The sequence below is a fragment of the Ostrea edulis genome, chromosome 4, assembly GCF_947568905.1.
Source record: "Ostrea edulis chromosome 4, xbOstEdul1.1, whole genome shotgun sequence".
Taxonomy (NCBI): domain Eukaryota; kingdom Metazoa; phylum Mollusca; class Bivalvia; order Ostreida; family Ostreidae; genus Ostrea; species Ostrea edulis.
In genome coordinates, this window is record NC_079167.1 from 8,595,440 (window position 1) to 8,613,624 (window position 18,185).

Consider the following 18,185-nt stretch of genomic DNA (forward strand, 5'->3'; position numbering starts at 1 on the left):
TTTGAACTGAAATAATCCATTATTAACTTTAGGTACTATGGAGGAAATGAAATTATTGACAAGGTGGAGTTGCTGTGTCAGAAGCGGGCATTGCAGGCTTTTGGATTATCACCAGATAAGTGGGGAGTCAATGTCCAGCCCCTCTCTGGATCCCCAGCCAATTTCGCTGTCTACACAGGTGTTGTGGGGCCTCACGGAAGAATCATGGGTCTCCATCTCCCTGATGGAGGACATCTCAGCCATGGGTTTATGACACCCACAAAGAAGATATCTGCCACATCATTGTATTTTGAGTCGTTCCCATACAGAGTTTCTCCAAAGACAGGACTGATTGACTACGACCAGCTTCATGAGAATGCGAAACTCTTCCTTCCTAATATGATTATTGCAGGTTTGACACAGATTTTTGTATTCGAAGAATATTGCTTAGTTCACCAGAGCCAGTGATCTTTTTCTATCAAAATTTTCACATTTGTTAATTACGTCGCTAATTAGTTTCCAGCATTCAAAATGTGCAAGCCCTATAGAAATCACATTATCCCATCCGTTAGTGGTGTGCAATATCACCGTAAGGCCACTGATAAAATGTGTTGTGTTTCCGCTAACCCGACCGACCCTAAATTATAGCCCCGACCCTAGAATTTTTTTTCGATATTTAAAAAAAAAAATCGTCATTTTCCCGGAAAAAATATATTCCCGGTTCTTGGTTTTCGGTTTAGTTAGACATTGAGATGAAGTCATTCAAACGCTTTAATGATATACAAAATTGCATGGTATTGTGTCAAGCGTTTAAACAACATTGATAATGTTTCTAACTAACAGCATGGATGTTGGTTGACCCAGTGGCTAGTACCTCCATGCGTGCTCACGCAACGATGATTTAACAATTGAAGTTAACAGACGGTCGAGAGACTCTGCCAAGTGTCATGTTTTCATAGAAGACTTTCTTTTGTTAAAATTGCCAACTCCTATGTTGTTTTTAGACGGTGGCTATTTATAGCCATGCACTGTCTTATGCTATCATTTCAACGGGCATTAGACGGGGACCCTAGTTTTATATGGAGGTCATGATGCAGATTGACAGACATGAATGTCCAGTCTGTCAAATTTGTATGCACATCCTTGGTTTCTGCTGCAGTTCTAACTGAAAACACTATGAAAAAGGCCGCAAATAAAGTAGTGAGCTCATCCGAGTTGTTGATGGCTGGTGAGAGCCGAGAGGAAAAAAAGATGTGCAGATTGTTTTTAAAATAAAAATTTATGTCCGGTAAAAAGTTTTAGCTGGAAGAGAGTTGGATCCCATTAGGATAAGTGGGATCTGCCCAGACTGTCTTCCTACCCTTGTTCCATTTAGATTGTGAAAATACATTCAGAAATGTATTAATAAACGTAAAATATGTTAATGATGTTGATATTTTGGTGATGATTTAATATATTTTTTCAAAACCATCACATTATTTTCCTGTCAAAAATATCCAATAGAAGTATTCCTATGACAACCAATCTAAATGTAGAAACAATATATCTGGTACTTGTAGAGCATAGTGGCATAGAGGAGTTAACTTTTGTGTTTTATGCTAGATATGTTTCATTGAAAAATATAGTTTCTTATAAAACATCTGGAAATAATCCTCAGCCAATAATGGGTGAAATGTTATGATTGAAAGTTTATTTGCAATTCAATTTAAGCAAAATTTTATTTTGAAAGTATAAAATTCAATAGAACATTTAACTTGTGCAGTAATTGGGGCTATACGGACCGTGGATATCGGCCTGGATAGCTCAGTGGTTAGAGCACCTGACTAGAAATGCAGGGGTCCAGCCAAAGGTTTTCTCCTTCCCATACTACATTTGGTGCCGTTGACCACCCCTAATGGTGCAGGTTGGCCTGTCAGGGGCGAAAGAACCTGGGTTGATATATTGAAAGACAATTATAAAATTATAATTGATCTTAAGGAAGGAGGAATGTAGTAATTGGGGCTATACGGACTGGATATCGGCCTGGATAGCTCAGTGGTTAGAGCACCTGCCTAGTAATGCAGGGTTCCCGGGTTCGATTCCCGGTCCAGCCAAAGATGTTCTCCTCCTTTCTATACTACACTTGTTAGAGTTTACAATGTTTTTTGCATACTCTGAAAAAATAAAATTTATTTCCTACCTACCTACCCTATCTTTTTCTGGAACGTTAGCGGAAACTCAACAATTTTTATCGTTGGCCTAATTTTCGGAAATAGGATGATGGATCAATGTGAAGTAGAGGGTGAAAAGCTTGTTCCCCATGCAATGTGCTGTTGAGAGTACAATGTTATTTGACCTGTCAGTCAATCCTGGTATTATAAGTGCAACATCTATGAAACAGCAGAACAGAATTTTTTGTAACTTTGAATTTAAATATGAACATACTGTATATAGATATGCACATTCACAGGAAATTCTGATTTGATTTTTTTCTGGGACTTGTGCCCTTTTTGAATCTAGAAGTTTGGCCTCTGTCAATCCAGTTCTTGTCAGCACAACTCCTCAGAAACTGCTTAACAGAATTTCATTAAACTTTGTAGGTAAAGGGCATACTGTGTAGATATGAATATTTTTAGGAAATTCTGATTCAAAGTTTTTTGTGTCTTTTTAGTTCACCTGAACCGAAGGTTCAAGTGAGCTTTTCTGATCGCTTTTTGTCCGTCGTCTGTCTGTCTGTCCGTCTGTCTGTTAAACTTTTCACGTTTTCGACTTCTTCTCCAGAACCACTGGGCCAATTTCAACCAAACATGGCCAAAAGCATCCTTGGGTGAAGGGCTTTCAAGTTTGTTCAAATGAAGGTCCATGTCCCTTTCAAAGGGGAGATAATCACAAAAATGCAAAAATAGGGTGGGGTCATTTAAAAATCTTCTTCTCAAGAACCACTGGGCCAGAAGAGCTGAAATTTACCTGAAAGCTTCCTGACATATTGCAGATTCAAGTTTGTTCAAATCATGGCCCCCGGTGGTAGGATGGGGCCACAAGGGGGGATCAATGTTTTACATACAAATATATAGGGAAAAACTTTAAAAATCTTCTTCTCAAGACCCACTAAGCCAGAAAAGCTGAGATTTACATGAAAGCTTCCTGACATAATGCAGATTCAAGTTTGTTCAAATCATGGGCCCCGGGGGTTGGATGGGGCCACAATAGGGGATCAAAGTTTTACATACAAATATATAGAAAAAATCTTGAAAAATCTTCTTCTCAAGAACCACTCAGCCAGAAAAGCTGATTTTTACATGAAAACTTTCTGACATAGTGCAGATTCAAGTTTGTTCAAATCATGGCCCCCGGGGGTAGGATGGGGCCACAAGTGGGGGGGGGGGTTCAAAGTTTTACATACTAATATAGGAAAAAACTTTAAAAATCTTCTTCTCAAGAACCATTGGGCCAAAGAAGTTGACATTTACATGACAGCTTTCTGACATTGTGTAGATTCAAGTTTGCAAAGGGTAGTTTGGGCCATAATAGGGACTAAGGTTTTACATGCAAATATATATGGAAAGTCTTCAGATATGGGCCAAGGTGACTCAGGTGAGCGATGTGGCCCATGGGCCTCTTGTTTGTTTTTATACGCCCTTCTTTAGACGGGACATATTATAGTACATGTCTGTACATCCGTCCGTCCGTTCGGGGTTTTCTCTTTATAATTTAATTTCCCTTTCACATATCATGCTGAAACTTGCTGTGTAGCTTCTTTGTGGGTCACTCTAGATCATACTGCAATTTTGATCCATTTCGACCTTTTTTCCAGGAGTTTTGCCCCTTTATTTGAAAATAATTATTATATGGAGGTTACATAATTTGTCCGCCCTACTCCTCCCACAGTTTTCAAGTGAGAGCCTTCTTATTTTGTGGAGTGTTTGTATGGGTATTGAAGCTGTGCATGTGTGATGGATTTTGATTTTCTACAATTTTTGAGAAAATTACAGGTTGTTGAACTTAGTCTATTTGGAAATTAATATTCTATGGAGGGTACATAATTTGTCTGCCTAACTCCTCCCACAGTTTTCAAGTGATGACCTTCTTATTTTGTGGAGTGTTTGTATAGGTACTGAAGATGTGCATGTGGGATGGATTTTGATTTTCTTCCATTTTTGAAAAAATTACAGGTTGTTGAACTTAGTCCATTTTGAGGAAATCTCGATTTTTAAGCTAAGACCCTTTGTTCATATGAAAGTTTGTCACAGCCTCATGATGGCTGATACTACCTGAAGCAAAGTTATACAAATTATAGCACAAGAAAAACACCCTATGTAAGCATTTCACGGGCGTATTATGTACTGTTTGAGGTACTCTTGTTGGTAGTTGTGTCCCTTTGAACTTGAAAGTTTGGGCAAAATTAAATGTACTACTAAAATGGTTTCTCTGAAACTGCTGAACAGAATATCGTGTAACTTTCTATTTTATATAGGCATACTGTGTAGATGTGCATATTCAGAGGAAATTCTGATTTGATTTTTTCTCTCTTTTACTTCTGCAGTTTTTAGCTCAATTGAGCTTTTCTAATTGTCTGTCGTCATCGTCAGTGTAAACTTTCCACATTCTCATCTTCTCCAGAACCACTGGACCAATTTCAACCAAACCTGGCACAAATCTTTTAATGGACTATTTTACCAGATAAGTCGAGGTTTATCTGAAAACTTTCTGCTGTAGAATCGATTCAGTTTGTTCAGATCATGGCCCTCAAGTGTAGCGTGTGGCCACAATAAGGATTGGTTGGTGGGTTGTATATTTAATGTCCTGCTAAGAATTTTTCACTGGTATAGAGATGTCCCCCCACAATAGGGGATCAAAGTTTAGCATGCATATATATATATATATATATATATATAGGAAAATCTTCACACCAGAACCATTGGGACAATTTTAATCAAACTTGAAACAAATCATCCTTGGATGAAGGGAATTCAAGTTTGTTCAAATGAAGAGCGATAATCCTCGTGTGATGGTCATAGGTTTTTGTAAAAATCTTTATTAAATTAAACTTTGTTATGATAGAAATCTATCTTTCAGAAGATTTTTATTCACTGGATGAAATAGAAAATTTGGTAAACTATTGATAGTGAAAAAAGTTTTTAAAATTCCATATATAATCCCCCAAAAAATGTAGTCAAGGGCAATAACTCCTATACTGGTATTTCCTCTACTGTATGTCTATTATACAATGATTTCCCTAATATCCACTATCAATTTATACATATTTATAAATTTGCAGTATTTCTAAACTGTTGACATTAAAAATTTATCAATTTAACTTTATTTATTTTTTATTTTGTTTTACGAAAATGTGATTTTCTGATGTAGACCTATATTATATATACTTCTGTTTTTGTATGTCTGACATCTTGAAAAAAGTGGCAACATGTACATTTTCTTTGTTTATTGATTAAGCTTTATCGAGTGGAAATTAACAGTTTTCCCACTTTCAACCATTGGTATTGATATAAGTCATATGGGTGGAGCTACCTTAGTCGGTATTTCTGGTCAAGAGTTCCAACAGTTTTATATGTACGAAAACAATTCATTATACATGTGCATGGAAATATATTGAAAGAAGTAAAATACAAGCTTGAATTGCCATATAAGTAAATGTCAATGACCTTTGAATTTTCTTTTATCCAGGAGTGAGCTGTTACTCAAGGCACTTGGACTACAAACGATTCCGAGAGATAGCTGATGAAAATGGAGCATATGTGCTTGCAGATATGGCCCATGTTAGTGGTCTTGTTGCTGCAGGAATTGGTCCAAGCCCATTTGAACACTGTGATATTGTTACCACAACAACACACAAAACCCTCAGAGGACCCAGATCAGGGATGATTTTCTACAGGAAAGGTATTCATATTAACAAGTCCAGCCATGACTGATTTCTGTGTTGTTTTGAGAAATGATTGAATTTTGTCACTTTTGCCTTACTTTGTGTTCAGTTAACTTTATTTCACTATCCAATGCATATTTTAAGTACTTAAGGTAGTATGTATACCATGTTTTTTCTCCAAGTCATTTATCCTTTATTTTCATCCCTGAGATAAAAAAATCTTCATTTTGTATAGATATACTTTTCTAAACACCTTGATCCACTTTTGGCACATGTATTATTTCTGTAAATTGATTCTGAAATAATTTAACTCCAAAATAATATTTAACAATCCCCCATAGTTCCACACTATACCTTTCTGTTTTCTGAATATTGAGAGTACAGAAGTTGAGGTTATGAAGTATATCAAAATGATAAAAACTTTATAGTTTGGGCAATGACAGCTTAAAGTTTACCATCAAAAAATGAAAAATATTTTTATAAAAAATCGTGAACCAGTCCCTTTAACACCAAAACCTATAAACACATATTGAATTTCCTCGATATCATAAAACAACAGTGACCTAAGATTTGTCATCGAGAAATATTTATATGAAATACATCGGCAATAGAAGTCGCACATTTACCACAGTCATGGTAAAGTTTAAAAAAAAAAAAAAAAAAAATGCCAATGATAATCATGAGAGGGGGGGGGGGGGATATAATGATAGTCATGACACACTGATGCAGAGACTGACAGTGTTATGAAAATCTGTATACATAGTCCTATAAAGGGTAGGATGATGCTTTCCCGGTTTCGGGTAGTAAAAAAAGGGGGGGGGGGTGTTGCATACAAATTGAGGTTTCAGACTTGAAAAAGATGTTCACATAACTTCACTGTATAATTCTTGAAAATTGCTATTGGATTGATAGAGACATGAATTCTTCAATAATGATGATTGGATGATGAGGCCCACTCTAATGACCATGGTATTTGACATTGATCATATAAACTTGTATAATTTAAGAACCTTGACCTTTACTGAAATCATTGTTCAAGATCCCATGTCGCATGGGATCTTGAACGAACAGTGTTGATTGGATGAAGGAGCCTGTAAACTAGAATCAAGGTCAAGAAAAGGACCTTAGCATATGACCTTGTCATAAAATCTAGTTTTAACTTCAGAACATAGACTGATAGAGATGTCTCAAATAAAATTAAATGCATTAAGCCTCTTTTTAAGCTAGATTTTAGCAACACAAGTGCAAATGACAGTAAATATATCTCAACCTTTTCCTTTAAAACCTTTCTCTATTAATGTGTCAAAGGGTTTCATAAAGAAAAAATTAAGGGAATGATTTTAGCTCACTGTCAGTTTCTTATCCTTTTGTTTATATTTGTTTTTTGTGTTGTTGTCGATAAAACTGGTACGTGTATTGTAAAGATTACTTGCACTAGAGGCAGTGACTCCCTAGGGAGACTTTATAAGCGGCATATAATGATCATATCTTGTTACATTTTATGTGTATTTTATTTCATTTAAATTTCTTAATGCAGCTAAACCACTAGCATGCATTGTAAGTATTCTTGCTGCTTAGACCACTGGGAATTGCTTGCTTAGTGAACTTCTGATTTATTCCACTTTCGTTTTAGGTTTACTAAATAGGAAATAACTGTCCTCTCATGTGTTATTTCAGCGATTTTTTGCCTTATATAACTGGGACAGTGGGTTTCGGTTAACCCAATAGCCCATTTGTCAGGGAAAATTTATCCGATTATCAGGATATTTGATTAGCCGAATGGCTATTTACACTCACAAAACTCTATACATCTCCGAAATATCGATGTCTTTGAAGGTACAAGTAGGGTTTCACAGTGCAACTTAATATTACAACGAAATATGTTATATATATCGGTATTATTACGTTTGATTCATAACTGCATGTGTATTTATTACTATTTTTCTAACCATAATGGTTTATTGTCATTTTGCTTACTTTTATTAGACTTAATCCAATTTTGAATGTCTTTACTTTACCGCAAACAGCTACCATTGTGAACCGGAAGTACAACGTATAAAGAACAGAAGTTATAATGCAAATTTTTTTTTTCCGGATTGTATTTACCGTTTACCTTTGTTGTTTTAATTTTAATTGATTCTCACACCCCATGCTGCCAGGTACATGACACAAGACAAAACTGTCTATAAACACGAGCCCTTTAATTAGCTTACCCGTCCAGGTAACTTGCCGCGGGGCGTGCAATCGATGTCGGTAGCTTAATTCAGTGAGTGCTTGGGAGCAATCTGAGTGCGTTGAAGTGTGACTTCTCACCTGTGAAACTGTTTTATCTGTATAAACAATGAATTAAGGGTCTAAAGGTGTGAAATTGTAAGGATAGAGACCGAAATTGTATATTACAGAGTTTTTCTATTAGGTTAGCCGGATGTTGAAACTTTGCTTATCAGAATGAAATATAAAGGAATATATAGAAAATGATTCGGTGCATCAATATTATATCAGATTGGCCAAAATATCCGAATGTGCGAAATCTGATTAAGTGAAACCCACTGTATCGATAAACGGTACCATTCCCAATGCCAAAAGCCGTTGATTTCTCCCAATTTTGAGACTAAAAATTCCCAATTCACTTGCCGAAAAATAGACCACTGACATCGTAATTTACTTAGTCTGAAACGTTGTTTGAGTTAACTAAAATGTTCACTTCCGGTATTAAATCACAAGTACAGATCACATATTGTAGAGCTATGACAATTCTAAAACGAGCCTACGATGATTCCTTATCTCACAACAGCAAATATTACCGTATAAAAAGTTTGTAAAGTGATGAATACTTCTTGTTTTGTTCTGTCTTTTCTTTTGTTTTGGTTGAAATCATTTGCCGATACGTTGGTAGGAAATTCCCAATTTGTTCGATTTTGACGCTATTTTTCCCAATTGAATGGGTACCAGTACCAATGGGTAGAAAAAAATCGCTGTATTTGCAACCGTTCATCCTGATTTAATTGTTGCAAAGTTCAGGCAGCGCATTAGAATTGCAGATAAAATGGATATAACAAGTGAAAAAGATAGTTTTTTCCAATCTTATGCAATTTTGCTTGAAGTTTACGACTAATTTTGTTGGGTTTTGCATTTTTATACGCCCGTCTTAAGACGGGACGTATTATGGTATGGCGTTCATGTCCGTCCGTCCGTCTGTTAGCTTTTTCGTGTCCGACCCGTAACTTAAATACTACAAGGCCTAGAGTCATCAAACTTTGTCTGTAGATACATCTTGGGTAGAAGGTGTGTCGCACATTAAAACCAGGTCACTGTGACTTTTCATTAAGAAGATATGGCCATATATGGCAAAAACTTGTCCGGCTCATAACTTGAAAACTATTAGACCTAGAATCACCAAAATTGGTCAACTAATGCATCTTAGGTAGAAGGTGTGTCGCATCCTACTTTAAGGTCACTGTGACATTTAATTAAGGAGATATTAAAAAAAATGTTTTAATGGGTACAATCTATACTGTTAACAATATGTGACGGGCGTATCATGTGCCGTGGCGGTGCACTTTATTTGTAAATGTCACAAAATGTTTACGTTGGACATTGTTTTGCTTAGACATCACAACCAAAAGCTTTCCATCACGTTAATGCCCATTTACTGATATCTGTCTCAAACCTCAGTGCATTAGCCCATCAAAATGAATATTACAAAACAGTTGCATCAGAATTCATATTTTATCTTTACCTTAATTACAAAAAATTAAAATGAAGCCCAGCAGAGGAAAGGTAAACTTTCAGGAAAGCAACAATAATGAAAAATGAATTTCTTAAAAGCTTGAAAGATCCGATTTAATAGATTGTTTTTAAAGTACATGTACTATGAGCAAGTATTCTTTTTTTCTAAACGTTCAGTAATTTGTATACTTTAAATCATAACAAACCATGTGCTCTGATTCAAATGGCATTAAATTGAGGTCATCATGGTTCCAAAAAATTTCAGTCCAATTCAGGATTTTGAATTTGAGTTTGGGTATTTTGGTTCGGGTCTAAATAGCTATTTTAAAACTTTGATATACAAGTTGAAATCTAAAATCTTTATTTGTATATTGTGACAATAACTTGTGGACATGGACCCTGATTTAGACTTGACATCCATGGTACTAGAAACAGCATCATCACTTCTACTAGTTTCCATCTCGTGCTTTCCTTAGAAAAGTTTTATCATTGACAATATTGATCCTGTGGCATATCTTAAATGTGTTTAACATATCTTAACATACTGTCATTGTTTTGTCCACAATGCCATCATTGGACAATAAACTAGAATACAGCCAAAGTTGAAAGGGGGGGGGGGGTGCAATTGCTAAAATTTGTATGTATTGGAAGACGTGCCTACCCTTCCACTTTTGACATAATTTTTCTGCTTATTTCAACCAAATTACACTTTTGGGCTATAAAAATCAATTTTACACTTTGAAAACTCGTGCTCAACAATCAGAGTTTAATTCAATTTTTTTTATGATTGACTTACTTTCGTAAGTACAATCTGCTAATAGCAAGTCAGGATATCAGGACAAATGAAGATTCTACATTATGCACTGTCTCATTTTATCACAGCAGAGTTTTTCAGATTCCCTAGGATTGTCAATAAATGATTCGAAACTAGTTTACTTCCTTTATTGTATAATGTACAACATACCATATAAACTCATTCAATCAAAACTCTGGTACATTTAAAAGTTTGTAAGAAGGACATGGAGTGATAACCCATGGCTTATGCATTAGTTTTCATGTAGCTAAGACATGAATGAAATGTACACTGGACTGTAACAGTGTTAGTCAAAAATTCAACATGCACTTGTGTATTGTGACATATCAATTAGGGAAAATGGGCTCAGAAATTGCATTTAGATGATAAGGGAAGTCCTATTGTACTCTTTGAATTCCCCAGTATTAGAATGCACAAATATATAGTGCACAAGTCTCAATATCTAATTGTATTTTAGGTGTTCGAAGAGTTAAGAATGGAAAGGAAGAAATGTATGATTTAGAGAAAAGAATCAACGAGGCAGTGTTCCCAGGACTTCAAGGAGGCCCTCATAATCATCAAATTGCTGGTATACTTGTATATATGTAGACCTAGAATGTATACATAAAATTGAAAGAAATATGAAATTGGGGTATGTTAATGTGATTTAGTTGTAATATTAGCTTGTAAATTGTGTAGGTGTTGCTGTTGCATTACAACAAGCAATGAAGCCAGAATTTAAAGCTTATCAACAACAGGTCGTCAAGAATGCCCAGGCCATGTGTCAAGCCTTCATCTCAAAAGGATACACTATTGTGTCAGGTATGTGTCTGGTGATTTGCAAATTGAGTATCATGTCTCCCCTGTATTGAAATGAGACAAATAATAATTGTTTAGGATTTAGTCAATTTTCGACAAGCGATACCATTTCGTTTTTGCCAGGTTTTTTTGTAATTTTATTAGCTTGCCTGTTCATCTGTCTTGTCTGAAAACTTTTTACATTTTCGACTTCTTCAGAACCACTGGGCCAATTTCAACCAAACATGGCACAAAGCATTCTTGAGTGAAGGGCTTTCAAGTTTGTTCAAATGAGGGTCATGCCCCCTTTAAAGGGGAGATAATCGCAAAAATAGGGTGGGGTCGTTTAAAAATCTTCTCAAGAACCAGAGATGAAATTTCCATGAAAGTTTCCTGACTTAGTGCAGATTCAAGTTTGTTCAAATGGCCCCTGGGGGTAGGGGATGCAAGTTTTACATGCTAATACTTTAAAAGAAACACTGGGCCAGAAAAGCTGAGATTTATGCAAAAGCAATCTGACATAGTGCAGATTCAAGTTTGTTCAAATCATGGCCCCGGGGGTAGGATGGGGCCACAGTAGGGGATCAATGTTTAACATACTAATACTGTAGATTCCTTATTTTACGTGAGTACTTATTATTATTACGGAATGGCTCGTGGACGTCAAATCACAAAAAAATATATTTGTGAGTGTTTCTTTGATCAAGTGTTTTTGCATGTATTTTAGCAATATAAAAGTAAAAGCGAGAAATATTTTTTCGTGAGTAATGTTTCTCATGAAATTACACGATAATATATTCTTGAGCCAGAGTTGTCGAAATTTTTAAATCACTGTCAGACATTTGGTCTGGCAGAGCTAAAGGTTCTGTCAGACCGGATATATGTACCTTGTATTGCACAGAAAAAGAGAAAAGAAAGAACTGCACCAAAATGCCTTTTATTGTTTTAAGAGCAATGCATCTTCTACTCATATCTAGTCAAATACGGTCAGTTTTTCAGCCAACTTGAAGTCGGTAACACCACGGAAGACATCGTAATTTTTTAAGAAGTCCAGGTTCAGCATTTTTTCTTTTCTTACGAAGTCGTTTGTTTTACATCCCGTAAGGAATTTCCCCTCATATTGAGAGGTCACCAGCTGTGGGTGAAATACCACAAATTTAGACCTATGCTTTGTACTCTAACTCCAAGACCGTAGTAATTAGGGTTCTTTAATGCGTTAAAACTTGCCGCAACATTCATATCCGAAAGACCTGCGACTCTCACTGCTAAATGCCAAGCGTTTGGCGAGCATGTATTTACATCTTAGATTTGACATGGCCATGTCACAAGCAGAACTCAAACTCGCGACCTTTCAGTTATGAAGTTCACAAATTTGATCGGCGGTGCGGCCATGCTGTTTGAGCGACTTTCACTTGTGTATCCTGAACCCGACCTCTAAAATAATCAGATCACAGCCGATATTTTCAAACGGTCATTTGGACCGACATTTTCTTGCAAGTTATCGGTCCAGGGAATTTTTTACTGACAGTTTTCAACAACTCTGTTCCTCATGTACATGTATATTTAGGAATTTATAGTATATAGAGGAAATCTTTTAAAATCTTCTTCTCAAGAATCATAGGGCCAAAGAAGTTTACATTTACATGAAAGCTTCCTGACATGGTGCAGATTCAAATTTGTAAAAATCCTGGCCCTCAGGGGTAGGTTGGAACCACAATAGGGATCAAAGTTTACATGCGAATATATAGGGAAAATCTTTAAATATGGGTGAAGGTGACTCAGGTGAGCGATATTGAATGTCTATTGAATTATTTAAGGTAAATCTCTCATATTTTGTATGTAGATTTCTTATGGCAAGACCTTTCATTTTATAAAATGATCTTTGACCTTGGAGTTTGACATTCTTTAGAAAGCACAACCTATTAAATATCCCCTGAACTACATAAGGTAGAGCTTTCATATTTTGTATGGCAAGACCTTGTGATACAGTGGTGGTTTGCCTTGTGATCATGACTTACTCTTAAGGACTGGCCTATTTAATATCTCATTTCATATTTTGCATATAGATTTCTTTAACTTAATTTCATAATCCCGTGGGGATCCGGGTTAGAATATGTCCTCTGTACCCATTGCTTGTCGTAAGAGGCGACTAAATGGGGCATAATAATAATATACATTTGTATAGATATATATATTACAAATAGCATTTTCCTCTATGTACCAACCAATTTCAGCGTGCGACACAATCCGTTCATATCAACTTTGAGCGGATTTTGAACTAGTTTAAAGCATGCAACTGAGAGAGCGTATTGAACGGATTTTGAACTAGTTTAAAGCATGCAACTGAGAGAGCGTAATCAGGGTAATGATTTGAAAAAATACATGTGTTACAAAGATCTCGTAAGTCACACCTCAGATTAAGATTGTAAACTTACGTGGATTATCATCCCAATCTTGCGGTCTCCTACCTCCAAAATACAGTGCACCGTGCAATGTTGATAAAAGACAGGGTGAGACGAAGTGTGACGTCATGTCTGTGTTGACGTACGTCACAATAACTACTGTGACAGAGGCTAGGAGTTCGTTTTATGCAACAAAATAGAAGCAATGTAAACAAACGGTGTTTTGGTAAATGAATATAAATATAAGAAATGAACAGCTCAAAAGTGCTGTTCATTTAAATATACACACACACTTAAATGACCATTGAGTTTAGAGGAGGTTTATTTGACACCTTTTTCCTTGATTTCCAGGTGGAACAGACAACCATCTGATCCTGGTTGATCTGAGACCCAATGGCATGGACGGTGCCCGAGCTGAACGAGTTTTGGAATGTGCCAGTATTGCTTTGAATAAAAATACCTGCCCAGGGGATAAGAGTGCACTCAAACCAAGTGGGCTCCGAATAGGGGCTCCTGCTCTAACATCCAGAAATTTCCAAGAGAAAGATTTTGAGCGTGTTGTTGAGTTTATACACAAAGGTAAATTTAACCGAATTGATAAGCACTTGGCATTTCAAGTTACAGTGGAAACTTTTGAATTTGTGGGATCAGATTTTCATGGATTGTCAAAATTTTACAGTAGGACAGTACAATGGGATTGTAAATGAATTTTGGGGACATATTTTCTGTATGTTGAAACATTATATTTTGTTGAGGTTTTACCGGAGAAATCTTGGAAAATTTAGCCCTCATGAAATATAATGCTTGTATTGATATTTAATGATACATTTATTTGTCTCCCCCTTTTTTTTCACTGTGTTGCATGGAACACACATAAACTCATGTCGTGTACTGTATGCTTCAAATCAAATGTTCCAGTGATCCCAAACAGTCTTAAGCTTACGAGAATGATGCCCTAGAATTCCAATTTAAAGTTTTGAGCGGTAATTACAAAAATAAGATTTTCAGTTGGTCGGAACAGAAGTAAATTGGGGGGAAATTAGCCAGTAAACACGAATAAAAGATTTTTAGGTGGACTAAATCGGTTTGTAAAGAGCAAGCAATGTTTTAATTTAGGCCCCATTTTGAATATTTTAAATGTCTCATTATCAATGGTACATTTTGCATAGAATAAACAAGGTAGTTAAAAATCATACCTGGCAATAACTTGTTTGTTAAAACTAAGTGAAAAGGATTTTTGAAACCTGATGTATACATTAACATTAACATGCAGATTATGTTATTAGCTGCAATAATGTAGCCCTCTCTGACCTTTTTTTTCTTCTTTTTTTCCCTACAACTCCTTAGGATCTGCGTAATGGTGCAAATGCGGGAGTGAATCACTCCCGCAACATTTTAGATCAGTCTAAACATTTGACAACTTCCCTTGCGTAAATAAAATGATCTTCTATGTTTCTTAGTCAATATATAAATTTTGATATATTCCAATTTCTCAATTCATATTTGTGCGCCATATTTGATGTACTGAAATATCAACTTCTGATTTTCAAGTTATTTGCATATGTGAAAAGAACTTTCTGTATACATCCTTGTTAAAATGACCTTGACTTGGAATTATAACATAATTAGCTACAATAATGTAGCCCTATCCGACTTTTATTACAGAGACAAGTGAAAACTATACTTAAACTTGATATTCTTCAACTCATAAATTTTGCTTTAGGTCTGTAAAATAATTTCATCTCTCATGCAACTAAAATCATTCTGTTGTGTTCACTGATGATTTTATCCAGCATTTAGATGTTACTACCCATTTTAAATTTATGGGGAATTTTTGAGAATGCAGTCATGAGCTTTCCAGGGGTGGGGGACATTCATGGAATATAATATCCACAGATTATTCAGCCATATTGATTGATTACTCATTTTATCTATATTGTAAGTCTGACAATCGTAGAAAATGACTTGGAATATATAAAAATGATTTATTTTTAGCTCACCTGAACCGAAGGTTCAAGTGAGCTATTCTGATCACATTTTGTCCGGCGTCCGTCTGTCTGTCTGTCCGTCTGGCTGTAAATTTTTCACATTTTCGACTTCTTCTCCAGAACCACTGGGCCAATTTCAACCTAACTTGGCCAAAAGCATCCTTGGGTGAAGGGCTTTCAAGTTTGTTCAAATGAAGGGCCATGTCCCTTTCAAAGGGGAGATAATCACAAAAATGCAAAAATAGGGTTGGGTTATTTAAAAATCTTCTTCTCAAGAACCACTGGGCCAGAAGAGCTGAAATTTACCTGAAAGCTTCCTGACATATTGCAGATTCAAGTTTGTTCAAATCATGGCCCCCGGTGGTAGGATGGGGCCACAAGGGGGGTCAAAGTTTTACATACAAATATATAGGGAAAAACTTTAAAAATCTTCTCAAGAACCACTAAGCCAGAAAAGCTGAGATTTACATGAAAGCTTCCTGTCATAATGCAGATTCAAGTTTGTTCAAATCATGGGCCCCTGGGGTTGGATGGGGCCACAATAGGGGATCAAAGTTTTACATACAAATATATAGGAAAAATCTTTAAAAATCTTCTTCTCAAGAACCACTAAGCCAGAAAAGCTGATTTTTACATGAAAACTTTCTGACATAGTGCAGATTCAAGTTTGTTCAACTCATGGCCCCCGGGGATAAGATGGGGCCCCAAGGGGTGGATCAAAGTTTTACACACAAATATATAGGGAAAAACTTTAAAAATCTTCTTCTCAAGAACCACTAAGCCAGAAAAGCTGATTTTTACATGAAAGCTTCCTGACATAGTGCAGATTCAAGTTTGTTCAAATCATGGCCCCCGGGGATAAGATGGGGCCCCAAGGGGGGATCAAAGTTTTACACACAAATATATAGGGAAATACTTAAAAATCTTCTTCTCAAGCACCACTAAGCCAGAAAAGCTGAGATTTACATGAAAGCTTCCTGACATAGTGCAGATTCAAGTTTGTTCAAATCATGGCCCCCGGGGATAAGATGGGGCCCCAAGGGGTGGATCAAAGTTTTACACACAAATATATAGGAAAAATCTTCTTCTCAAGAACCACTGAGCCAGAAAAGCTGATTTTTACATGAAAACTTTCTGACATAGTGCAGATTCAAGTTTCTTCAAATCATGGGCTCCGGGGGGTAGGATGGGGCCACAAGTGGGGGGGGGGGGGGGGGAGGTCAAAGTTTTACATACAAATATAGAAAAAAGCTTTAAAAGAACCATTGGGCCAAAGAAGTTGACATTTACATGAAAGCTTTCTGACATAGTGTAGATTCAAGTTTGCAAAGGGTAGTTTGGGCCATAATAGGGACTAAGGTTTTACATGCAAATATATATGGAAAGTCTTCAGATATGGGCCAAGGTGACTCAGGTGAGCGATGTGGCCCATGGGCCTCTTGTTTTTTAAATTCTTAACCAATTTTGTCAAATTTCTACAAATGAAGGGAATTTTTTTTATCTGTGGAAGGGGAAATATCCCTTTGTTGCCAAAGGGGAAAGGTACCGTATACCGGTAGTAAAAACAACCTAGATAAATCACCGTCACTTATTTCTGTGTGTTTATGAAAATGTCAGAAGCTTAAAATATGACAAGATTTAATGTGACAGTAAACATTGTAGACAAACACTGGTAATATGGGAATGTCATACATACATTATAACAATATTTCTGTCTGTAATTCTAGGTCTTGAAATAACCAAAGAGGCAATGCAAAATTGTGGTCCATTGCTTAAGGATTTTAAAGCCAAGCTGGTGGAAGATCAAGTGATAAAAAGCAAGATTGACAATCTACGAGCAGAGGTTGAAAGCTTTGCCCTCCAATTCCCCATGCCTGGAATAGACAACTGGTAAAATTGATTCAAGAAAGCTGTTACAGGGATTGTATTTATCTCACAGGTCTACAAATCCGCGGAATATATGCTTTAAATGAATTAACCATAACATTAGTGGCAAATATTGTGGAATATCTGCATATTGTAATAACATTTTATGTGATTCAACTTGGGGAAATTATACTGTGCATTTGACTATTGGAGCTGTCTCACAATTTCTTTGATGTTCATACTTCATGTTTTTCGTTCTACTTTGGTATCCATGTATCATCATGTGACTGATTATACTGAATCATGTGTTAATAAAGTTATTATTATGAATATTGTACCATGTTATTTTTTAATATTACTTTATGGATAATACCAGTGTATGACAACATTATTACAAGAAGTAATAGATGTTCATATTTATGCCCCTTCAAAGAAGAGGGGCATATTGCTTTTGCACCTGTTGGTTGGTAGACCACATGTTGTCCACTCAATTCCAAAATTTAACAGATATAACTTGACAAATATAGAGTCCTGGGGTCTTCGGAAATGAAAAGAGGATGACTGGGCCAACAAAGTAGTATCAAGGTCAAGTGACTCCAGTGACCTTGGCCTCTGACCATGAACATAAAAACTGGTATAACTTTAAAATCAGGATTAATAGCAGCATGGGATTTTCAAAAATGGCAAGAGAACGACAGGACCTACTAACTAGTGTCAAGGTCAAGTAACTCCCCTGACCTTAGAAATTGGTAATACTAAGAACCAGGTCT

At 36.1% G+C, this 18,185-nt stretch overlaps 1 protein-coding gene across 2 annotated transcripts in view; it reads left to right on the forward strand.

Annotated features, from left to right (window-relative positions):
• LOC125669693 (serine hydroxymethyltransferase-like) overlaps positions 1–17,745 on the forward strand; it is a 21,690-nt gene extending 3,945 nt beyond the window's left edge. For both annotated transcript variants that reach the window (XM_056161854.1, XM_056161853.1), the window contains exons 3-8: positions 33–391; positions 5,644–5,856; positions 10,840–10,950; positions 11,061–11,183; positions 13,913–14,140; positions 17,277–17,745. In XM_056161854.1, the coding sequence (XP_056017829.1) occupies positions 33–391; positions 5,644–5,856; positions 10,840–10,950; positions 11,061–11,183; positions 13,913–14,140; positions 17,277–17,443 (1,201 nt within the window). In that variant the 3' untranslated portion in view covers positions 17,444–17,745. The remainder of the gene's footprint in view (positions 1–32; positions 392–5,643; positions 5,857–10,839; positions 10,951–11,060; positions 11,184–13,912; positions 14,141–17,276) is intronic.
• Positions 17,746–18,185: the final 440 nt, after the last annotated feature.